The sequence below is a fragment of the Heptranchias perlo genome, chromosome 17, assembly GCF_035084215.1.
Source record: "Heptranchias perlo isolate sHepPer1 chromosome 17, sHepPer1.hap1, whole genome shotgun sequence".
NCBI lineage: Eukaryota > Metazoa > Chordata > Chondrichthyes > Hexanchiformes > Hexanchidae > Heptranchias > Heptranchias perlo.
In genome coordinates this window covers 47,887,756-47,910,279 of record NC_090341.1, presented here as the reverse complement: position 1 = coordinate 47,910,279, position 22,524 = coordinate 47,887,756, and the positions used below count along the sequence as shown (strand labels likewise).

General features: G+C 43.3%; 1 protein-coding gene across 6 annotated transcripts in view; it reads left to right on the top strand.

Annotated features, from left to right (window-relative positions):
* itpr1b (inositol 1,4,5-trisphosphate receptor, type 1b) overlaps positions 1 to 22,524 on the top strand; it is a 439,399-nt gene that overhangs the window by 105,260 nt on the left and 311,615 nt on the right. For all 6 annotated transcript variants that reach the window (XM_067998943.1, XM_067998947.1, XM_067998944.1 and 3 more), the window contains exon 5: positions 19,647 to 19,733. In XM_067998943.1, the coding sequence (XP_067855044.1) occupies positions 19,647 to 19,733 (87 nt within the window). The remainder of the gene's footprint in view (positions 1 to 19,646; positions 19,734 to 22,524) is intronic.

Sequence of the window (22,524 nt, the reverse complement as noted above, 5' to 3'; positions counted from 1 at the left end):
GTATTAGGGTGACTGCTCTTTTTGTTGTATGTTAATGACCTGAACTTGGGTATAGGGGGTATAATTTCAAAGTTTGCAGATGACACCAAATTTGGAAATGTGATAAACAAAGTAGAGGATAGTAACAGACTTTAGGAGGACGCAGACAGATGAAATTTAACGCAGAGTATATGGGGTAAGGTCACAGATCAGTCATGATCTCATTGAATGGTGGAACAGGCTTGAGGGGCTAAATGGCCTACTCCTGTTCAGAGAAGTGTCAAATGATGCACTTTGGTAGGAAGAATGAGGAGAGGCAATATAAACTAAATGGTAGAATTTTAAAGGGGGTACAGGAACAGAGAGACCTGGGGCTGCACATACATAAATCTTTGAAGGTGGCAGGACAAGTTGAGAAAGCAGTTAAAGTATATGGGATCCTGGGCTTTATTAATAGAGGCATAGAGTACAAAAGCAAGGAAGTTATGCTGAATCTTTATAAAACACTGATTAGTCCTCGGCTGGAGTATTTTGTTCAATTCTGGGCACCACACTTTAGGAAGGTTGTCAGGGCCTTCGAGAAGGTGCAGAAGAGATTTACTAGAATGGTACCAGGGATGAGGGACTCGAGTTATGTGGAGAGACTGGAGAAGCTGGGGTTGTTCTTCTTAGAACAGAGAAAGTTAAGTGGAGATTTGATAGAGGATTATTTACTCTATCAAAAAGAATGGTTGTGATAGAGTAAATAAGGAGAAACTGTTCCCAGTGACAAAAGGTCAGTAACCAGAGGACAGATTTAAGGTGATTGGCAAAGGAGCAAGAGGTGACATGAGGAAACATTTTTTTATGCAGCGAGTTGTGATGATCGGTAATGAACTACCTGAAAGGGTGGTGGAAGCAGATTCAACAGTCACTTTCAAAAGGGAATTTTTTTTTTATTCGTTCATGGGATGTGGGCGTTGCTGGCGAGGCCAGCATTTATAGCCCATCCCTAATTGCCCTCGAGAAGGTGGTGGTGAGCCGCTGCAGTCCGTGTAGTGAGGGTTCTCCCACAGTGCTGTTAGGAAGGGAGTTCCAGGATTTTGACCCAGCGACAATGAAGGAACGGCGATATATTTCCAAGTCGGGATGGTGTGTGACTTGGAGGGGAACGTGCAGGTGGTGTTGTTCCCATGTACCTGCTGCTCTTGTCCTTCTAGGTGGTAGAGGTCGCGGGTTTGGGAGGTGCTGTCAAAGAAGCCTTGGCGCGTTGCTGCAGTGCATCCTGTGGATGGTGCACACTGCAGCCACAGTGCGCCGGTGGTGAAGGGAATGAATGTTTAGGGTGGTAGATGGGGTGCCAATCAAGCGGGCTGCTTTATCTTGGATGGTGTCGAGCTACTTGAGTGTTGTTGGGAGCTGCACTCATCCAAGCAAGTGGAGAGTATTCCATCACACTCCTGACTTGTGCCTTGTACATGGTGGAAAGGCTTTGGGGAGTCAGGAGGTGAGTCACTTGCCGCAGAATACCCAGCCTCTGACCTGCTCTCGTAGCCACAGTATTTATATGGCTGGTCCAGTTAAGTTTCTGGTCAATGGTGACCCCCAGGATGTTGATGGTGGGGGATTCGGTGATGGTAATGCCATTGAATGTCAAGGGGAGGTGGTTAGACTCTCTCTTGTTGGAGTAGTCATTGCCTGGCACTTATCTGGCGCGAATGTTACTTGCCACTTATGAACCCAAGCCTGGATGTTGTCCAGGTCTTGCTGCATGCGGGCTCGGACTGCTTCATTATTTGAGGGGTTGCGAATGGAACTGAACACTGTGCAGTCATCAGCGAACATCCCCATTTCTGATCTTATGATGGAGGGAAGGCCATTGATGAAGCAGCTGAAGATGGTTGGGCCAAGGACACTGCCCTGAGGAACTCCTGCAGCAATGTCCTGGGGCTGAGATGATTGGCCTCCAACAACCTGTACCATCTTCCTTTGTGCTAGGTATGACTCCAGCCACTGGAGAGTTTTCCCCCTGATTCCCATGGACTTCAATTTTACGAGGGCTCCTTGGTGCCACACTCGGTCAAATGCTGCCTTGATGTCAAGGACAGTCACTCTCACCTCACCTCTGGAATTCAGCTCTTTTGTCCATGTTTGGACCAAGGCTGTGATGAGGTCTGGAGCCGAGTGATCCTGGCAGAACCCAAACTGAGCATTGGTGAGCAGGTTATCGGTAAGTAAGTGCCGCTTGACAGCACTGTCGACGACACCTTCCATCACTTTGCTGATGATTGAGAGTAGACTGATGGGGCTGTAATTGTCCGGATTGGATTTGTCCTACCTTTTGTGGACAGGACATATCTGGGCAATTTTCCACATCGTCGGGTAGATGCCAGTGTTGTAGCTGTACTGGAACAGCTTGGCTAGAGGCGCGGCTAGTTCTGGAGCACAAGTCTTCAGCATTACAGCTGGGATGTTGTCTGGGCCTATAGCCTTTGCTGTATCCAGTGCACACAGCCGTTGATATCACGTGGAGTGAATCGAATTGGCCGAAGACTGGCTTCCGTGATGGTGGGGATATCGGGATAAGGCCGAGATGGATCATCCACTCGGCACTTCTGGCTGAAGATGGTTGCAAACGCTTCAGTCTTGTCTTTTGCACTCATGTGCTGGACTCCGCCATCATTGAGGATGGGGATGTTTGCAGAGCCTCCTCCTCCCGTTAGTTGTTTAATTGTCCACCACCATTCATGTCTGGATGTGGCAGGACTGCAGAGCTTTGATCTGATCCGTTGGTTGTGGAATCGCTTAGCTCTGTCTATAGCATGTTGCTTCCGCTGTTTAGCATGCATGTAGCCCTGAGTTGTAGCTTCAGCAGGTTGGCACCTCATTTTTAGGTACGCCTGGTGCTGTTCCTGGCATGCTCTTCTACACTCCTCGTTGAACCAGGGTTGACCCCCTGGCTTGTTGGTAATGGTAGAGTGAGGAATATGCCGGGCCATGAGGTTATAGATTGCGCTGGAATACAATTCTGCTGCTGCTGATGGCCCACAGCGCCTCATGGATGCCCAGCTTTGAGCTGCTAGCTCTGTTCTGAATCTATCCCATTTAGCACAGTGGTAGTGCCACACAACACGTTGGATGGTGTCTTCAGTGCGAAGACGGGACTTCGTCTCCACGAGGACTGTGCGGTGGTCACTCCTACCAATCCTGTCATAGACAGATGCATTTGCGACAGGTAGATTGGTGAGGACGAGTTCAAGTAAGTTTTTCCCTCGTGTTGGTTCGCTCACCACCTGCCGCAGGCCCAGTCTGGCAGCGATGTCCTTCAGGACTCGGCCAGCTCGGTCAGTAGTGGTGCTACCGAGCCACTCTTGGTGATGGACATTGAAGTCCCCCACCCAGAGTACATTTTGTGCCCTTGCTACCCTCAGTGCTTCCTCCAAGTGGTGCTCAACATGGAGGAGGACTGATTCATCAGCTGAGGGAGGACGGTCGGTGGTAATCAGCAGGAGGTTTCCTTGCCCATGTTTGACCTGATGCCATGAGATTTCATGGGATCCAGAGTCAATGTTGAGGACTCCCAGGGCCACTCCTTCCTGACTGTATATCACTGTACTGCCACCTCTGGTGGGCCTGTCCTGCCGGTGGGACAGGACATACCCAGGGATGGTGATGGACGAGTCTGGGACGTTGGCTGAAAGGTATGATTCTGTGAGTATGGCTATGTCAGGCTGTTGCTTGACTAGTCTGTGGGACAGCTCTCCCAATTTTGGCACAAGTCCCCAGATGTTAGTAAGGAGGACCTTGCAGGGTCGACTGGGCTTGGTTTGCCATTTGTCGTGTCCGGTGCCTAGTGGTCCGATGCCGGGTGGTCCGTCCGGTTTTATTCTTATTATGACTTTTCGTAATGAGATTTTACAACTGAGTGGCTTGCTAGGCCATTTCAGAGGGCAATTAAGAATCAACCACATTGCTGTGGGTCTGGAGTCACATATAGGCCAGACCGGGTAAGGACGGCAGGTTTCCTTCCCTAAAGGACATTAGTGAACCAGATGGGTTTTTACGACAATCCGGTAGTTTCATGGCCATCGTTACTGATACTAGTATTATAATTCCAGATTCTTTATTTAATTAATTGAATTTAATTAATTAATTGAATTTAAATTCGCCAGCTGCCGTGGTGGGATTTGAACTCATGACCCTGGATTTTCGTCCAGGCCTCTGGATTACTAGTCCAGCATCATAACCACTATGCTACCGTACCCATTTGAAGGGAAAAAATTACAGGGCTGTGGGAAAGAGCAGGCGAGTGGGGCTAATTGGATAGCTGCTTCAAAGAGCCGGCACAGGCATGATGGGCCGAATGGCGGCCTCCTGTGCTGTACCTTCTATGATGTATGATATGAATTGTATTTCTCGCTAAAAAGAAAAACCCAGTAGTTTGAAACTGATTTGGAATTTTTTTTTTACATTCTCCATCTTTCCCCTTCACTGCCCCCACCCCCCCAAGATAGTTCCAGTGGGTTTGTCCAAAGGCATCAATTTTCACCCATCCTGGGTAACTCTTGAGCGTTTTTTTCTAAAAGAGAGTGCTTCACTGTTAATTAAATTGACATGGTATCCTCAGTTAGCTTGACATTGCACCCAATAAATTTGTTCGTACATTTATTTGTGTAGTTTGCTCTCACTGATTAGTATAGTTTTGTAAAAATATTCTTGACTCAAAGTCTGTTCAGAGTCTGTTTCAGGGGCTTGTGTCCTCCAGTTAAATGAGAGGGGGAGAGAAATGGGAATGTCTATCACAAATGTAATAATGTGTGAGATGGTTTTGAAGGGTAGGAACAAGAGTTGGCCATTCAACCCCTCGAGCCTGTTGCGCCATTCTATGAGATCATGGCTGATCTATGCCTCAACCCCATTGACCTGCCTTTTTTTCCAAATCCCTTGATACTCTTACCTAACTAAAATTTATTGATTTTAATCTTGAAAATTTCACTTGACTCAGCATCCACAGCCTTTTGTGGGAGTGAGTTCCAGATTTCTACTACCCTTTGTATGAAAAATGATTCCTGATTTCACTCCTAACTGGTCTAAATTTAAGATTGTGTCTCCTTATTCTGGATTCCCCTAACAGGGGAAATAGTTTCTCTGTATCTACCCTGTGGAATCTCTCTCATTTTAAACACCTCGATAAGATCACCCTCTAACAGTCTAAACTCAAGGGAAGTTTCATTTGGAGATTATATTTTTTTTGCAACATTTTAAAACCAATCAGTAGAGTTTTGTTTATAAGCGGAATTTTATTGAGGGTGTATATGAGTCAGATGATATCACTTTTTGTGACCTGTTGACACCAGAACAACTCCTCCTATGCAGCGGAAAGTGAAATATTTGCCATAACTGATAAAACTGAAGACCATAATGGAGGCTGGTGACTTTCTTGACTTGAGGGCTGCAATGTTCCAGTTGTTACTCAGTGCAAGTCTGCTTGGTGTGTTTTTAATTGGAATGTTCATGTTGCATTGCAGTAAACTTTCAGATCTGTTTCAAGAATGTCTCGATACTCCACCCACTGTTTGTACTGACGTGCATCAGCTGTGGTCTAGTAATCTTGGAGGATTTCCCATTGCTGCCAGAAAATAAATATTCAAGAACAGATCGACTCCTCCAAGAACACTTTATGACTAATTATCTTGGTTGGCCATGTTGACTCATTTTTTTAATTGGTGTGCTTTCAAAGTTACTGCTGATTTACGTAAAACATGTTGCTTTTTAAAAAATAAATCCCTCTAGTCTCTCCTGAAGTTAATATCCTACATCCATACTCCTGTTCCAAAGGGCAAGATTCTGCACCAGGTGAGCATCTCCACAATGATGCCAACTGTTCATCAGCCTTTAAATAGATGTAAGGAATGATGAGAGGCAGTTTCTTTTCCAGTCCATTTGCCCCCTTCTGTCAAACGTTTCTGTTGACTTTCAGCCAAGACTGGGATTTAACTGTTTCTGTTATAGTTGAAGGTCAGTGTTTGAGTTGTATGTATCATGCCACCCAAGAAATAGATGATACATTAAAATGCACCTCTTTATCTTTCCTTATCTACTCGTGTATGTGAAGGAGTGCCTCCACTGCTGTCTCCATGGCTTAGTTCTCCTTTGGGTCCATTCTGATGGTACTGATGTAAACTCTTCATTGGTAAAGAAAATACTGAAGAAGGCCATCACTCCCTCCACCCAGCAAAATGTCAGAACCTAATTCCTCCCAATACTCATCCCATTGACTTTTTGTCCCTGGACATAAATTTTTCTATCGACTGTTTTCCATTTTGTGTGTATTGGTGTTTGCTGTCATTGGCAATGGTGTTTCATGGAGATGACCAGGAAAGCTAGCTTTCCTTACACTAGCACCATTGCACAGATATGGGGTAGATAAACTGGACTTGTTGGCCTTTTGGAGCCTGCCAGACAATTGGGTCCAGCTCTTCGAGGCCTGACCTTCGGGGCTTGGGTCCTCTAAAATATGAAATGTGTTAATGCAGCAAATGTGGACAGTGATTCTCACTGTTAACCTTGGTGAAGCATGATCCTTTGTTGATATGAGTTTTCAAAAGACACTTCAATTCAGTCCTGCACTGTACTCTAGTGGTGGCTTTCTACCAGTGCTTCAACAAGTGGCCTTGTTACAAGAGGAATAATTAGATTATGAATCTAATGGGGCTGAGCCTTTCTATTATGTTTTTAGAGAGTCAAGTGAAATGGGGGAGGGGGCAGATGGAGGCAAGAGATGGTTCAGAGTCTTGAAAGGTCATTTCAAGTGAGGGGTCATTGCAAGACGCCCTTGAACCATTTAAACCAGTTGAAGAGAAATTATCTGCTTTGATGTAGCAGATGGTATGTGGAGTAGGGCTGTGTGGATTAGTTTGGCACTTGAGAGAATGGTAAGGTTCCAGAACAGTAAGGGAAGAGCCGCTGATGATCTTTTGCCCAGAAATGAAGTTTACAATATTAGTTTTCTCATTTTCATTTCTATTTAAATTTTCACTGGTTGCCTAAGGCTAAATGCGTTGGGTGGTCACAGTCATCTTGATATCCCTTTGGCAGCAACAAAAGCAATGCTTTTATGGTTGTCTGAGGGTTTTTATTCCTTCCCAGACAACGGGAAATCTCCCTTCCGACATCGACGAGAAATTTTGGCAACCTGTGCTAAACTAGACTGGACAGTCTCTTTGAAATCCATCAACTTAGCTCGAGGGTTGATTCTGTCTCAATAACATACATCACTAACATCTGGGGAACCTGCTGCACAAACTGTTTATAACTAAAGGAAGAAGGTTGTCCTTTGGTGTCAGAATTCAGGGGACAATCTACTTGTGGTATTCCAAAGGTTCAATCACATGTCAAGGGTTTGAATCCTAGCGACTGAACAAACTGTAAGGAGTTTTTACTGTTAATGTTAAAGGGGAAGGTGGGCTGCTGAGATTTGCAACAAGAATTTAGAAGACTTGCCTTCTTATTCTCAAAACTCTTGGGAGCTGAACCTTGGCTTTTATCCAGTCTTGGGAGTTCTATGATGCAAAGCTTCCTACATGAAAAGTAGCAACTCTGATGACTTTGATCTTCAAGACAGGAGTACGTGAAGAGACTGCCTAATTTAACAAGATCTTTCATTACCTCATTGCTGTTTGTGGGACCTTGCTGTGCACCAATTGGCTGCTGCATTTCCTACATAACAACAGTGACTACACTTCAAAAGCACTTCAATGGCTGTAAAATGCTTTGGGATGTCCTGAGGTTGTGAAAGGCACTACATAAATGCAAGTTACTTCATTCTTTCTATTCTGTCTTGCATAAATTAAAATTAATGGAAAAGTGTGAGTTCAGTCCTGTGGTTTCCCACCCATACACCAGGTTCCCCTGTCGGGATATCATGGAGATGAAAAGAGAGGGAAAAAAATTAGTGGAACAACGGGACTCATAGTTTTGCAAGCCCTTAGTTATGGCGTAGCTGCGTGTTAATTATGCAGTTCCATTGGCGTGGAAGGTGGCAGGGAGGAGTCTGTGTGCACTTGCCCTCTTAGCATAATGTCAAGATAAGTGAAACACAATCAGGAATATAGCTAATCAATGGAACTGAAGAAAAGAATATAAAATTGAAAGGAATAAAGAAAGAAAATTGGGGATGAGTTCTAGATACAGTAATGCTGTAGATTTCAGTATATTCTGTGCTGGTGATACTGGAGCCAAATTTGATTGAAGAGATTCTGGATTTGAAATGAAATGAAATATGATGTGAGCACCTGGCAACTTAAAAGAAGTGTAGACATTTGTACGTTGTGTAAACTTTTGAGGATACATGAGTAAAACCAAATGTGGTTGCTTGGGGCATGGGAAGGGTAAAAATGTGATATCGGGATGGAAGGCAGTGCACTCTTGATAGATCACTCCTTCAACCTCTGAATTTGCTGGCTTCTATTCTGCACCTCAGGTATGCACCTCTTGTAAGGCTGCAAGGGCCTTTTGGCCACAAGTGCAAACATTGAAGGGGGCTGACAGGAGTTATGGGAGAAGGCAGCTTCATCTGTACCATTCCTGCGATATCACTAATGCTGGGCAATGTTACTACTTTGTGGGAGAGCAGACCTAATGGTACCAATGAGACCTGTGATGCTCTGAGATACCTGAAAATATTAAAAAGGAAACCGTCTTAAAAAAGTTAATGGGACTTAAAAGTTGTTAAGTCAACAGGCCCCGAGGGTCTTGGGAATATCTGGGGAGGTTATTGATGCAATAGTAGAAGCACTGACCACCATTTACCATGATGTTGTGTAAACCGGAATTGTACCAAAGCATTGAATGATTATGACTATTTCGCGCCTATTCAAAAAAGAAAGGGATAATTCAGGTAATTATAGTCCTGCCGCACTCCTATCGGGAGTTGGAAAATTGCTGGAGACCATAAGTAAGGAATAGCAATGATTATTTAATAAGGTAGGGCTAATTAGGAGTAGTAAAATGCAGGACATATTTCACTAATTCAATCAAATTTTGAAAGAAAATTCCCAAGTATATAGACAAACGAAAAGCAGTGGCTGTCCGAGACTTGGACTTGATGAAGTGCTTCATGAGGCACTTGTTGCAAAGATTAAGGCTCATGGCAAGTGATGGCGTATTTCAAGGGTTGATTCAAGAGTGGAAAATAGAAGTAAATTGATATTTCTCGGATGGGATGTCTGAATACAGATGCCAGGAGTTGGTGGTGAATCGATCTAAATCTACAGTTGTGTGTAGGTTTGGACATATCATTGATGGGAGAATATCGCAATGATGAGAGACTTGGACAGGCTAGAGCTGTAAAGATTATCTGTAATCACCAGGTATTGTTCTCTGATTATAACTGCGGTAACCTTCCATGGAATCCCACACTCGCTCACCTGACGAAGGAGAAAGCCTCCGAAAGCTTGTGATTTTTAAATAAAACAGTTGGACTATAACCTGGTGTTGTAAGATTCCTTACATTTGTCAACCCCAGTCCATCACTGGCATCTCCACATCATGTATTTAGTAGCACAGAGAAGGTTAAGAGGGATAAGAGTTTAAGGGGGCAAACAGTGAAAAATTATTTACATTGGTCAGTGAATTGGCAATAAGAGGCAGAAACATAGGATTAGTAAAGGGGGAGATTGGAAGAATTTTTTTTGACACAAATGGCTACTGGAATCCGGATTGAACTAACGCAAGAGGCTGTTGAAGCAGAATGGACCACAACATTTTCAGGGGGAGTTACATAGAGGAAAAATATTGAAGGGTACTGGGAATTAGCAGGTAAATAAGAGCGGATAACTCCAATGTAGAGCTAGCATAGGCTCGTTGGGCCTACGATTCAATTGCAGCCCTGTGCCAGTGCCATTGTGCATCCGCTGAAAGGTTTGGAAGTCTTGTTATTGCTATGGGAAGCACTGGTTTCATTCCTGCTCTCCATTGGCTCAGGCAAGATAGGGAGTTGAGGATATGGAACTGTAGCTGCAAACTTGCCACCTGCAACTTGTGTGTGTGCTACCTTACAAACATGTGCTACTGCAACTTTTTCATTAAACTAATTTTGAGAATTTGAATTGCACCCTTTTGTGTGTTAATAGGCAGTGACCTCTACTGGGGATAGTTTGTGTTGCATAGTGATGGATTTGAAATGATGGTAGAAAGTAGGTCATTCTCTGCTCCTACAGATTGTATATGTTCATATCTCAGTTACTGTCCTTAAGCCTTTCTGTAGCAATGCTTAGTGAAAAATGGGATTTTCTTTTTTCCTCATGACAAACTGCAACTTGTGATTACAGCTGGATCCAGTGAATTTTCTTACTTGAAAAACAGCTGAGGTCTCGATTTGAGACCCCAGTCTGGAGTTGCAGCTGGATAGTAATTCAGAATAACTAACGACCAGTGACACAGTGTAGACAGGGATTGCACTGCCTTTCATTGTACAGATTCCTATTGATTAACAATGAGATGGCAAGGCAGTGCATCCCTTGCCCAGTCAGTATTTGCCAGTTGATTGAGATAAGCAGGTGATGTGTTCTCGGGTCTCTGCTAACGGTGCTGTAGACCTGGCTGCTGGGCTGTGCAGGAGAATGGTGCAGGGAGACTTGCCCTTTTAAGACTTCGCTGCAGCTCAGTGGGAAGGAGACTATCTCTGGTCTCTATGAGTAGCAGAATTGTGAGCATGTTTTAACACCTTTACGAAGTCACTATCCGTAATGACCAGTCCTTCCTGAAATCGGGAACTCATTGTGTCAAGGCATTGCTGCACGTGACGTTTTATTTCAATGGGTGGAGAAGATGCTAATTCATCCACAACTGCAATCCAGGCACATAGGAACAGGAGTAGGCCATTTAGCCCCTCAAGCCTGTTCCACCATTCAGAGATCATGGCTGATCTGTGACCTACCTCCGTATACCTGCCTTAGCCCCATATCCCTTAATACCTTTTGGTTAACAAAAATCTATCAATCTCAGATTTAAAATTAACAATTGAGCTAGCATTTTTGCAGAAGAGCTTTCCAAACGTCTGCTACTCTTTGTGTGTAGAAGTGTTTCCTAACTTCACTACTGAAAGTCCTGGCTCTAATTTTTAGGCTATGTCCCCCAGTCCTGGACTCCCCAACCAGCGGAAATAGTTTCTCTATCTACCCCTTAATATCTTGAAAACTTTGATCAAATCACCCCTTAATTTTCTAAATTCCAGGGAATTCAATCCTAGTTTGTGTAATCTCTCCTCATAATTTAACCCTTGGAGTCCAGGTGTCCTTCTAATAAATCTGCGCTGCATTCCCTCCAAGGCCAATATATCCTTCCTAAGGTGTGGTGCCCAGAACTGAACACTGTACTCCAGGTGTGGTCTAACCAGGGCTTTGTATAGCTGTAGCATAACTTCTACCCCCTTGTATTCTAGTCCTCTAGAAATGAAGAGCAGTGTTCCATGAACCTTTGATTATTTCCTGTACCTGTCCATGACATTTTAATGATCAATGTACATGGACTCATAAGTCTCTTTGGACCTCCACTGTTTCGAGCTTTTCACCATTTGGAAAGTAGTCTGATCTATCTTTTTGGTTCCAGAGTGGATGACCTCACACTTACCGACATTGAAATCCATTTGCCACAGTTTTGCCCATTCATTTAATCTATTAATATCTCTGTAATTTTATGCTTCCATCTACACTTCTTACAATGCTGCCTATCTTTGTGTCATTGGCAAACTTGGATATGTGGCTCTCTATCCTGTCATCTAAGTCATTAATAAATACAATGAATAGTTGAGGCCCCAACACAGATCCCTGTGGGACATCACTAGTCACATCCTGCCAATTTGAGTACCTGCCCATTATCCCTACTCTCTGTCTCCTGCTGCTCAGCCAATTTCCTAACCAGGTCAATAATTTGCCCTCAATTCCATGAGCTTCAACTTCAGCTAACAGTCTCTTATGAGGGACTTTATCGAATATCTTCTGGAAGTCCATATAAACAACATCCATAGACAGAAGGCTGGAAATTATAGGCCAGTTAGCTTAACATCTGTGGTGGGTAAAATTTTGGAGTCTATTATTAAGGAGACAGTAACGGAACATTTAGATAAGCATAATTTAATAGGACAAAGTCAGCATGGCTTTATGAAGGGGAAGTCATGTCTGACAAATTTGCTTGAGTTCTTTGAGGATATAACGTACAGGGTGGATAAAGGGGAACCAGTGGACATAGTGTATTTAGACTTCCAGAAGGCATTCGACAAGGTGCCACATAAAAGATTATTACTTAAGATAAAAAATCACGGGATTGGGGGTAATATTCTGGCATGGGTGGAGGATTGGTTATCGAACAGGAAGCAGAGAGTTGGGATAAATGGTTCATTTTCGGACTGGCAACCAGTAACCAGTGGTGTTCCGCAGGGGTCGGTGCTGGGTCCCCAACTCTTTACAATCTATATTAACGATTTGGAGGAGGGGACCGCGTGCAACATATCAAAATTTGCAGATGATACAAAGATGGGAGGGAAAGTAGAGAGTGAGGAGGACATAAAAAACCTGCAAGGGGATATAGACAGGCTGGGTGAGTGGGCGGAGATTTGGCAGATGCAATATAATATTGGAAAATGTGAGGTTATGCACTTTGGCAGGAAAAATCAGAGAGCAAGTTATTTTCTTAATGGCGAGAGACTGGAAAGTACTGCAGTACAAAGGGATCTGGGGGTCCGAGTGCAAGAAAATCAAAAAGTTGGTATGCAGGTGCAGCAGGTGATCAAGAAGGCCAACGGAATGTTGGCTTTTATTGCTAGGCGGATAGAATATAAAAACAAGGAGGTATTGCTGCAGTTATATAAGGTATTGGTGAGACCGCACCTGGAATACTGCATACAGTTTTGGTCTCCATACTTAAGAAAAGACATACTTGCTCTCGAGGCAGTACAAAGAAGGTTCACTCGGTTAATCCCGGGGATGAGGGGGCGGACATATGAGGAGAGGTTGAGTAGATTGGGACTCTACTCATTGGAGTTCAGAAGAATGAGAGGCGATCTTATTGAAACATATAAGATTGTGAAGGGTCTTGATCGGGTGGATGCAGTAAGGATGTTCCCAAAGATGGGTGAAACTAGAACTAGGGGGCATAATCTTAGAATAAGGGGCTGCTCTTTCAAAACTGAGATGAGGAGAAACTTCTTCACTCAGAGGGTGGTAGGTCTGTGGAATTTGCTGCCCCAGGAAGCTGTGGAAGCTACATCATTAGATAAATTTAAAACAGAAATAGACAGTTTCCTAGAAGTAAAGGGAATTAGGGGTTATGGGGAGCGGGCAGGAAATTGGACATGAAGCTGAGTTCGGATCGGTCAATGCCCTGTGGGTGGCGGAGAGGGCCCAGGGGCTATGTGGCCGGGTCCTGCTCCGACTTCTTGTGTTCTTTAGATTTGTGGTTCGGATCAGATCAGCCATGATCTTATTGAATGGCGGAGCAGGCTCGAGGGGCCGATTGGCCTACTCCTGCTCCAATTTCTTATGTTCTTATGTTCCCCTGTCCACTACTTAAGTCACCGCTTCAAAAAAATTCAACCAGGTTTGTCCGGCATGATCTACCATTTACAAATCTACGCTGGCTCCCTCTGATCAGCTGAAAATTTTCAAGGTGTTCAGTCAGTCTGTCCTTAAATATAAACTCTAGTAATTTCCCAACAACAGATGTTAGGCTAATTAATCTATAATTCCCTGGTCTCCCCCTCTCACCTTTCTTAAATAGCGGAGTGACATGTGCAATGTTCCAATCTAAAGGAACGGTTTCTGAATCGAGAGAACTTTGCAGATGCTCTAACTATAATCTTCCAATGTTCTCACCTTCCTTTAAAATCCTGGAGTACAAACCATTTGATCCTAGGGATTTGTCACTCTTGAGTGCCATTATTTTCTTCATTACTATTAATTTGCTTACATTAATTATGGTGAGTCCCTGTCCTGATTCAAAATTAATTTCCTTCAGGCGCCTGACATGCTATCTTCTTCCTCCACTGTAAATACTGACACAAAGTAATTATTTAACATGTCTGCCATTTCCTTATTTCCATTTACAATATCACCATTATCAGCTTTCAAGGGGCCCACATTGCTCTTGACTACCCTCTGTTTCCTAATATATTGTAAACGTTTTTTGTGTTGATTTTGATATTCCTTGCAAGTTTCTTTTTATACTCCCTTTTTGTAGGATTGTGAGAATCAGACAAGCTCAAGTCAGAAAAGCAACATTTTTTGAGTGTTTTCAGGACAACTTTCTGCAACAAAATGTCCCAGAACCAAGAAGGGGACAGGCCATATTATATTTAATAATGAGTAATGAGCCAGATTTAGTTAACAGCGTGAATATGTATCTAATAACGCTCATAGTATGATTGAGTTCAACGTTGTTTGAAAGGGAGAGTGTTCTTTGTATTTCTCCCAGTTGCCAGGATCTGTGTTTTTTTTTGCATTTTTGTGGGCATTTTCTTTTAGTTATATGTTGTCCCTTACCACCTTTGTCGTCCATGACTTTTTTTTGGCAAGTAGAGCTCTTTCCCCTTTGGGGTATAAACTATTTCAGTATCCCGTTAAATTCTTTTGAACACCTCCCACAGATCTTCTGTTGTTTTACCCATTAACAGATTTGCCTAGTTTACTGCGGACAGTCTCCGTCTTCTCCCATTGAAGACGACCTTATCTAAATTTAGAATCTTAGCAGCTGTTACGGGTTTCTCCATTACAAACACAACGTTAAACGCCATCATATTATGATCTCTATTAGGTACATGTTCACGCACTGTTAGGCTGTTAACTAAATCTGGCTCATTACCCATTATTAAATATAATATGGCCTGCCCCTTTGTAGGTTCTAGGACATTTGTTGCAGAAAGCTGTCCTGAAAATACTCAAAAAAAAATTTGTTACCTTTCTGACTTTAGCTCGTCTGCTTCTCCCAATCTATATGAAAGTCAAAATCCCCCATTAAAACCACTCTGCCTTTGCTACATGCTTGTCTAATCTCTGCATTTATACATTCTGCCACTTCACAGCTGCTACCAGAAGGCCGATACACAATTCCCACTACAGTCTTAAATTCTTTTCTATTTCCTAATTCTACCCATAAAGTCTTCACTGCCTGCTTACCTCTCGTTATATCCTCTTATCATTGAAGTAATTTCATCCTTAATCACTAAGGCTGTTCCGCCCCTCTACCAGTTTCCTTATCCTTTCTGTGTAACTAATAACGTGGTGTATTCAGTTCCCAGTCCTGACTGTCTTGCCGCCATGTCTCAGTAATGGCTACCATATCGTACCTTCTAAGTTGATTTTGTGCCTGCAGCTCACTCAATTTGTCCCTTATACTCCGTGCATTTGTATAAAGAACACATTTTTGGGCCACAAACCCTGACCTGTCCTTCTGCTCTAATATTATTTTAATCACACATTTCTTATTTCTCTCTCCTGATTTAATTACTTTACATCTTTTAGTTTTCCCATTACCTGTAGTGCCTAATGCATAATTTCTGACTCTTGCTTTTCTCTTCCTTTTTCGTTTGTTTTAGAATTATTATTTATACTACCTTTTCCACCTGAGTGCCCCCCCCTTTACTAGTTTAAAGTGCTTGTGACCGCACTATTTATCCTTTCCGCTACAACCCTTGACCCAGTCCGGTTCAGGTGGAGCCCATCCCAATGGTACAGTTCCTTCCTGTCCTAGATCTGGTGCCAGTGTCTCATGAAATGGAACCCCTTTTTTCCCACACCCCACTCCTTTAGCCATGTGTTCACCTCCCTAATCTGCTTATCCCTTCGCCAATTTGCATGTGTCTTGGGTAATAATCCAGAGATTATAACCCTTGAGGTCCTGTTTTTTAATTTAGCTCCTGGTACTCTCTGAACAGGACCTCTTGCCTTCTCTTTCCTATGTTGTTGGTCCCATGAATCACAATGACTGGATCCTCTCCCGCCCTCTTCAATAACTTTTCAAGCCGGTTCGAGATGTCCCTCACCCTGGCATAAGGTAGGCAACATACTATGTGGGACTCTCAATCCTGCTTACAAAGGATGCTATCCGTCCCCCTAATTATTGAATCCCCAACCACTATTACATAATGCTTCTCCTCCTCCTCCTCCTCCTCCCCCCCCCCTTTTGGACATCCTCCTGCTCCAAGGTGCCACAGTCAACAGTCTGGCTGTCCTTTCAACAGTCTTTATCCTTATCCTCACAGGTAGTAAGTACATTGTACCTGTTGGATAGGATCAGTTTCTGCGGATCCTCGTTCTCTATCCTGCTTAGGTTCCCTTTGTACGCTGTACACTATCGGTCACACCACCCCCGTTCTGATCCTGTACCTCTCTACGAGGTGTGACCAAGGTCTGGTGCAGACTGTCCAGATACACCTCCCCCTCCCATATGTGTCAGAGTGTCTCCAGTTCAATGACTCTGAGCTGGAGAGATTCGAGGCGGCGACATCTACAGATGTGTTCGCTCGGAACATTCTCACTGTCCACAAACTGCAGTCCAGACACACAACCTGCTCTACCATATCTTGGTCTATATATATTTATAGATAATTACTTTTTAGTCTGTTTTTGGGGTTTTTTTTTGCTTTTAATTTAGCACCTCCTTCTCTGAATTTCCACACACTCCAAATTCTTAAGTTCACATTCGGTTTACAATACACTCTGTTTGCGATGCGCACTGTGCTTCGTGCTTCAGCTCCGAGGTACAGTACCTGGGTACAGTGGTGTAGTGGTTATGTTACTGGACTAGTAATCAAGAGGCCAGGCCTATTCTAGAAAACATGAGTTCAAATCCCACCATGGCAGTTTGAGAATTTGAATTCAGTTTTTTTTTAAAAAAAAGAAATCTGGAAATAAAAAGCTGGTATCGGTATAAGTGACCATGAAGCTGTCAGATTGCTGTAAAGACCCAACTGGTTCACTAAGGGGAGGAAACATGCTGTCCTTCCTCAGTCTGGCCTATATGTGACCCCAGTCCCACTCCAACGTGGTTGACTCTTAACTGCCCTTGGAGGTGGTCCAGCAAGCCACTCAGTTGCGTCATGAAGGAGGCCCATTACCACACTCTAGGGCAGCTAGGAATGGGCAATAAATGCCGGCCTTGCTAGCGACACCCATATCCAGGGAATAAATGACTTAGTCTATTAAATGAAATCACCTTGAAGGCTTAAGCAGATTATGTCAGAACTCCTGTATGTACTCTTGGATCTCCTGTGGCATTGTTAATGGTGAGCCAGCGGATACACTAAATTGTGATTCTTACAGGAAGTGTGTGCTATATGCAGCACTTTGAATATATTAATAGATGCTCAGTGGCTGTTCCACGTTGTGTTTGCTGCCAATACTGTTGGTCTAGATTTCCGCTTCATCTAGTGCAGCTTTACTTTGGGTTTACTCTTTGTGGGGGGGAGGAAAGTTGAGGGCAAATGTCGTGTCTGTAATAAACAGGATTGAAGTGGCAGAAAGAGAATCCATTGAGTTCCTGTCAGCAGTTACAACAGGAACTAATGTGAAGATCGTTTGACCCTTTCAGCACTATTCTTACCACCACTACTTCCCCCCCCCCCCCCCCCCCCCACTCCACTACTCAATGCTGAGATGAGTTCAACAGCAAACAGATACAAATAGTGGGTATAACAATAGACAAAGGGAAGAAAACCAGTAAAAAGGTGTCAGCCTTGGCTCAGTGGTAGCACTCTCTTCTCTGAATCAGAATGTTGTGGGTTCAATCCCCACTCCAGAGACTTGAGCACATAATCTATAGGCCGATACTTCAGTGTAGTACCGAAGGAGGGCTGCACTGTTGGAGGTGCCGTCTTTCAGATGAGATGTTAAACCAAGGCCTCGCCTGCCCTCTTGGGTGGACGTAAAAGGTCCTGTGACGCCATTTGAAGACGAGCGGTGGGGGGATCTCCCGGTGTCCTGGCCAATACTTAGCCTTCAACCAAAATCACTAAAACAGGTAATCTGGTGATGTATCATGTTGCTGTTTGAGACCTTGCTGTGTGCAAATTGGCTGCGGCATTTGCTACATTACAACAGTGACAACAATTCAAAAATTCTTCATTAATTGTAAAGCGCTTTGGGACATCCTGAGGATGTGAAAAGCGCTCTATAAATGCAAGTTCTTCTTTCTCTTCTAGCATTTGGCTAATCAGTTTGGACGCTGCAAGCTGTCAGTTTTCCAAAGGGCACGATTGGTTTGTGAAATGTGTTGAATTCTGAGAGAGCAAACTTAAAACTGCATAGATGTTTCCCAGAACTGGTCAGTGAAAAACATTCCTTTTTAAAAAAAAAAAATTGAATGCACATAGAGGATATAAAACGACTTGAAAGGAAAAGGAAACCATTAGTGCTCCAACTTTTTTTTCAGCTGTTCAAAAGATTTTTGGCACACATTGCACGCACCTGAAGTTTTAATTTAATGCGGTCCCTGAGATGCCCTTGCTGGATTTTAACGTTAACCCCTGCAGTGCAAGGCTTCGCCCAAGTGTCAGAGTGCTCTGCCTTTACTCGGGGAGCCTCTGAAAGCTTGTGAATTTAAAATAAAATTGCTGGACTATAACTTGGTGTTGTAAAATTGTTTACAATTGTCAACCCCAGTCCATCACCGGCATCTCCACATCTTTACTCGGGGAGGCCAAGAGCTTACCATGGTGCCATTGGTAGTTGGTTTATGTGCAACTTGTTACCCTATTGACATCCTCGTTCTCTGGATATGATAAAGTAATATTTTCTTATATTGTGGGAAATGGCTACTGAAATTCTGTGTTGGTCTTAGGGGATCCTGACTCCAGTAATATTGAACATAGGTTTGAATACTTCTCTTGCTAACATGAATACTTTTGTGATTGCTCCACTGTAAGTTTTCATATTTGCCTACCTAAATCTGATTCTGAGCACCCTTCTGGAGAGTGCAGTGTACTATAAACATATTTAAAAATTAAGGACAACAAAGCGCTTTACAGCCAATGAAGTATTTTTGAAGTGTCATCACTGTTGTAATGTGGGAAACGTGGCAGCCCAATTGCACATAGCAAGGTCCCACATACACCCATGAAATAAATGACTAGATCATCTGTTTTAAGTGTTGGTTGAGGGATAAATGTTGGCTAGGACACCAGGGAGAAATCCCCTGTTCTTCTAATAGTGCCATGGGATTTTGTACGTCCACCTGAGAGGGCAGATGGGGCCTCGGTTTAACTTCTCTTCTGAAAGACGGCACCTCTGACAGTGCGGAGTTCCCTCAGAAGTGTCAGCCTAGATTATGTGTTAAAGTCTCTGGAGTGGAAATTGCTACCAATGAGCCAGGGCTGACACCAATGCAGGAGGAATTTTTTTTTGAAGTATGTGGGACAAATTACTGCCACGGGTGGTGGAGCAAGAAACTTGATTGGGTTTCGAGAAGATTCTGGACTCTTGTCAACAAATGGGATTCAGGGTTATGAGAAATGCACCAAGGGAATACTGTGCCTAGGTGGGCTAGATGGGCCGAAGGTTTCTCCTGCCTGATACTGTTACTATGTAATGGGTCTGTTGGACCAAGCAAATCATTGTGCAGTATGTAGATGTGAAGTGTTCTCTCGTGCTAAGTTGAATATCAGAGGTGGCACTGATGTTTGTCAACTGTCTCCACAGCATGCTTCGGACCTGGAAAAGAAGCAGAATGAATCGGAAAACCGGAAGCTGCTCGGAACGATTATTCAATATGGCAATGTTATTCAGGCAAGTACAGTACAGACTGGCGATGTCACTACTAATGTCTGATTGATAAGGTTGCATTGTTTAAAAAGTGGTGCTTTTAAAATGGAATTACTTTTACAGATACATTTACACATCACTGCTACATTGCTGCAATGCACCCACCAAGTGCAGCTGATTTGCATCTCTTGCTACATAAATGCAGCCTAAAAAATGGGTTTAGTGTGGAATCCATCATCAGGAGTCCCCCTGGAGAAGCCTCTTTAAACAAAGTTCACTCAAGTGTACCTAAATGACTCGCTAGATGTAATGAGCTTCCGTGGGCCCAGTTCTGGGACAGGAGGGATCTGTTCAAGATGGATGGGTTTCAGCTCAACAGAGCTGGGACCAATGTTCTCACTGGGAGGTTAACTAGTGCTGTGGGGGAGGGTTTAAACTAATTTGGCAGGGGTTTGGGCACCAGGATGAAACATTAGAAAGGAGAAACAGGGTGCACAGAGGACTGGGAGACATACAGCACTAGAGCAAAGAGTAGTTCAGAAATAGGAGGAATCAAACGGGGCAAATGCAAGGCAGTCTAAGAAACGTTTGGTGTGCGTAAATGCATGTGGCCTGGTAAATAAGGTTGGTGAGCTGCAGGCACATGTCGCCACATGGGACTATGATATAGTAGCAATAACAGAGAAGAGGAGGGTTGGGTGCTTAATGGTCCTGGCTACAAGGTATTTGGGAAAGATAGAGCAGGAAAGAAAGGAGGGGGCTGGGTGGTAGTATTGATCAAATAAACTATTATAGCACTGGAAAGGGATGATGTAGTTGAGGGGTCAAAGATAGAACCTATTTGGTTAGAATTAAGGAACAATGGAAGAGCTATTACACTACTGGGTGTATACTATAGGCCACCAAATAATGGGAAGGAGATGGAGGAGCAAATATGCAGGCAAATTACAGAAAGATGCGAGAACTATAGAGTAGTGATAATGGGGGACTTCAATTATTCCAATATAGACTGGGACAGTACAGTGTAAAGGACAAAGAGGGGGAGGAATTCCTGAAATGTATATGAGAATGTTCTTGATTAGTGTGTTTCCAGCCCAACAAAGAAGGAAGCAGTGCTGGATCTAGTTCTGGGGAATTAAGTGGGGCGGGTGGAGCATGTTTCAGTGGGGGAGCATTTGGGGAACAGTGATCATAATATCATTAGGTTTAGAATAGTTATGGAAAAGGACAAGGTACAATCAAATGTGAAAATATGTAACTGGAGGAGGGCTAATTTCAGTGAGTTAAAAAGGGATCTTGCCCTGGTGGATTGGAATCAAAAATTGGTAGGCAAAACAATAATTGAACAATGGGAGGCCTTTAAAGAGGAGATGGTTCGGGTGCAGAGCAGATACATTCCCACGACGGGGAAAGGAAGGGCATCCAAAGCCAGAGCTCTCTGGATGACGAAAGATATAGAGATTAAAAAGGAAGCTTATGACAAATGTAAGGTTCATAATACAGTAGGGAACCAAGCTAAATACAGAAATTTCAGAGGAAATCTAAAAAAGGGAATAAGGGGGGCAAAGAGTATGAGAATAGATTAGTGGCTAACATAAAAGGGAACCTAAAAGTCTTTCATAAACATATAAATGGTGGAAGGATGGAGCCGATTAGGGACAAAAAAAATCTTCTTGTGGAGGCAGAGGATATGACTGAGGTACAAAATGAATAAATCACATCGGTCTTCATTAGAAAACAGGATGCTGCCAATGTAGCAGTAAAGGAGGATGTAGTAGCAATATTGGATGGGATAAAAATAAAGAAAGAGGAGGTACTTAAAAGGTTGGCAGTACTCCAAAGTAGAAAAGTCACCCGGTCCAGATGGAATGCATCCCAGGTTACTGAGGGAAGTAAAGGTGGAAATTGCGGAGGCTCTGGCCACAATCTTCCAATCCTCCTTAGATATGTGGGCAGTGCCACAGGACTGGAGGATTGCAAACCCTTGATCAGAAAAGGGGAGAGTGATAAACTGGCAATTACAGGCCAGTCATCTTAACGTAGGCGGTGGGGAAACTTTCAGACAATAATCCGGGACAAAATTAATTGACACTTGGAAAAGTATGGGCTAATAAGTGAAATTCAGCACGGATTTGTTGAAGGCAAATCATGTTTGACTAACTTGATTGAGTTTTTTGATGAAGTAACAGAGAGGGTTGATGAGGGTCGTGCGATTGATGTTGTGTATATAGACTTTCAAAAGGCATTTGATGAAGTACCACATAATAGACTTGTAAGCAATATTAAAGGGACAGTGGCAGGGTAGATACAATTTTTGCGAAGGGACAGAAATCAGAGAATAGTTGTGAATGGTTGCTTTTCAGACTGGAGGGAAAGTATATAGTGGTGTTGCCCAGGAGTTGATATTCGGACGACTGCTCTTTTTGATATATATTAATGACCTAGACTTAGTTACACAGGGCATAATTTCAAAGCTTGCTGATGACACGAAACTTGGTGACGTGGTAAACAATTTGGAGGATAGTAACAGACTTCAGGAGAAAGAATGAGGAGAGGCAATTTAAACGAAATGGTACAATTTTCAAGGGGGTGCAGGAACAGAGAGACCTGGGGGTATATGCACACAAATCTTTGAAGGTGGCAGGACAAGTTAAGAAGGCTGTTTTTTTTTTAAAAGTATATGGGATCCTGGGCTTTATTAATAGAGGCATAGAGGACAAAAGCAAGGAAGTTATGCTAAACCTTTATAAAACACTGGTTAGGTCTCAGCTGGAGTATTGTGTTCAATTCTGGGCACCGCACTTTAGGAAGGATG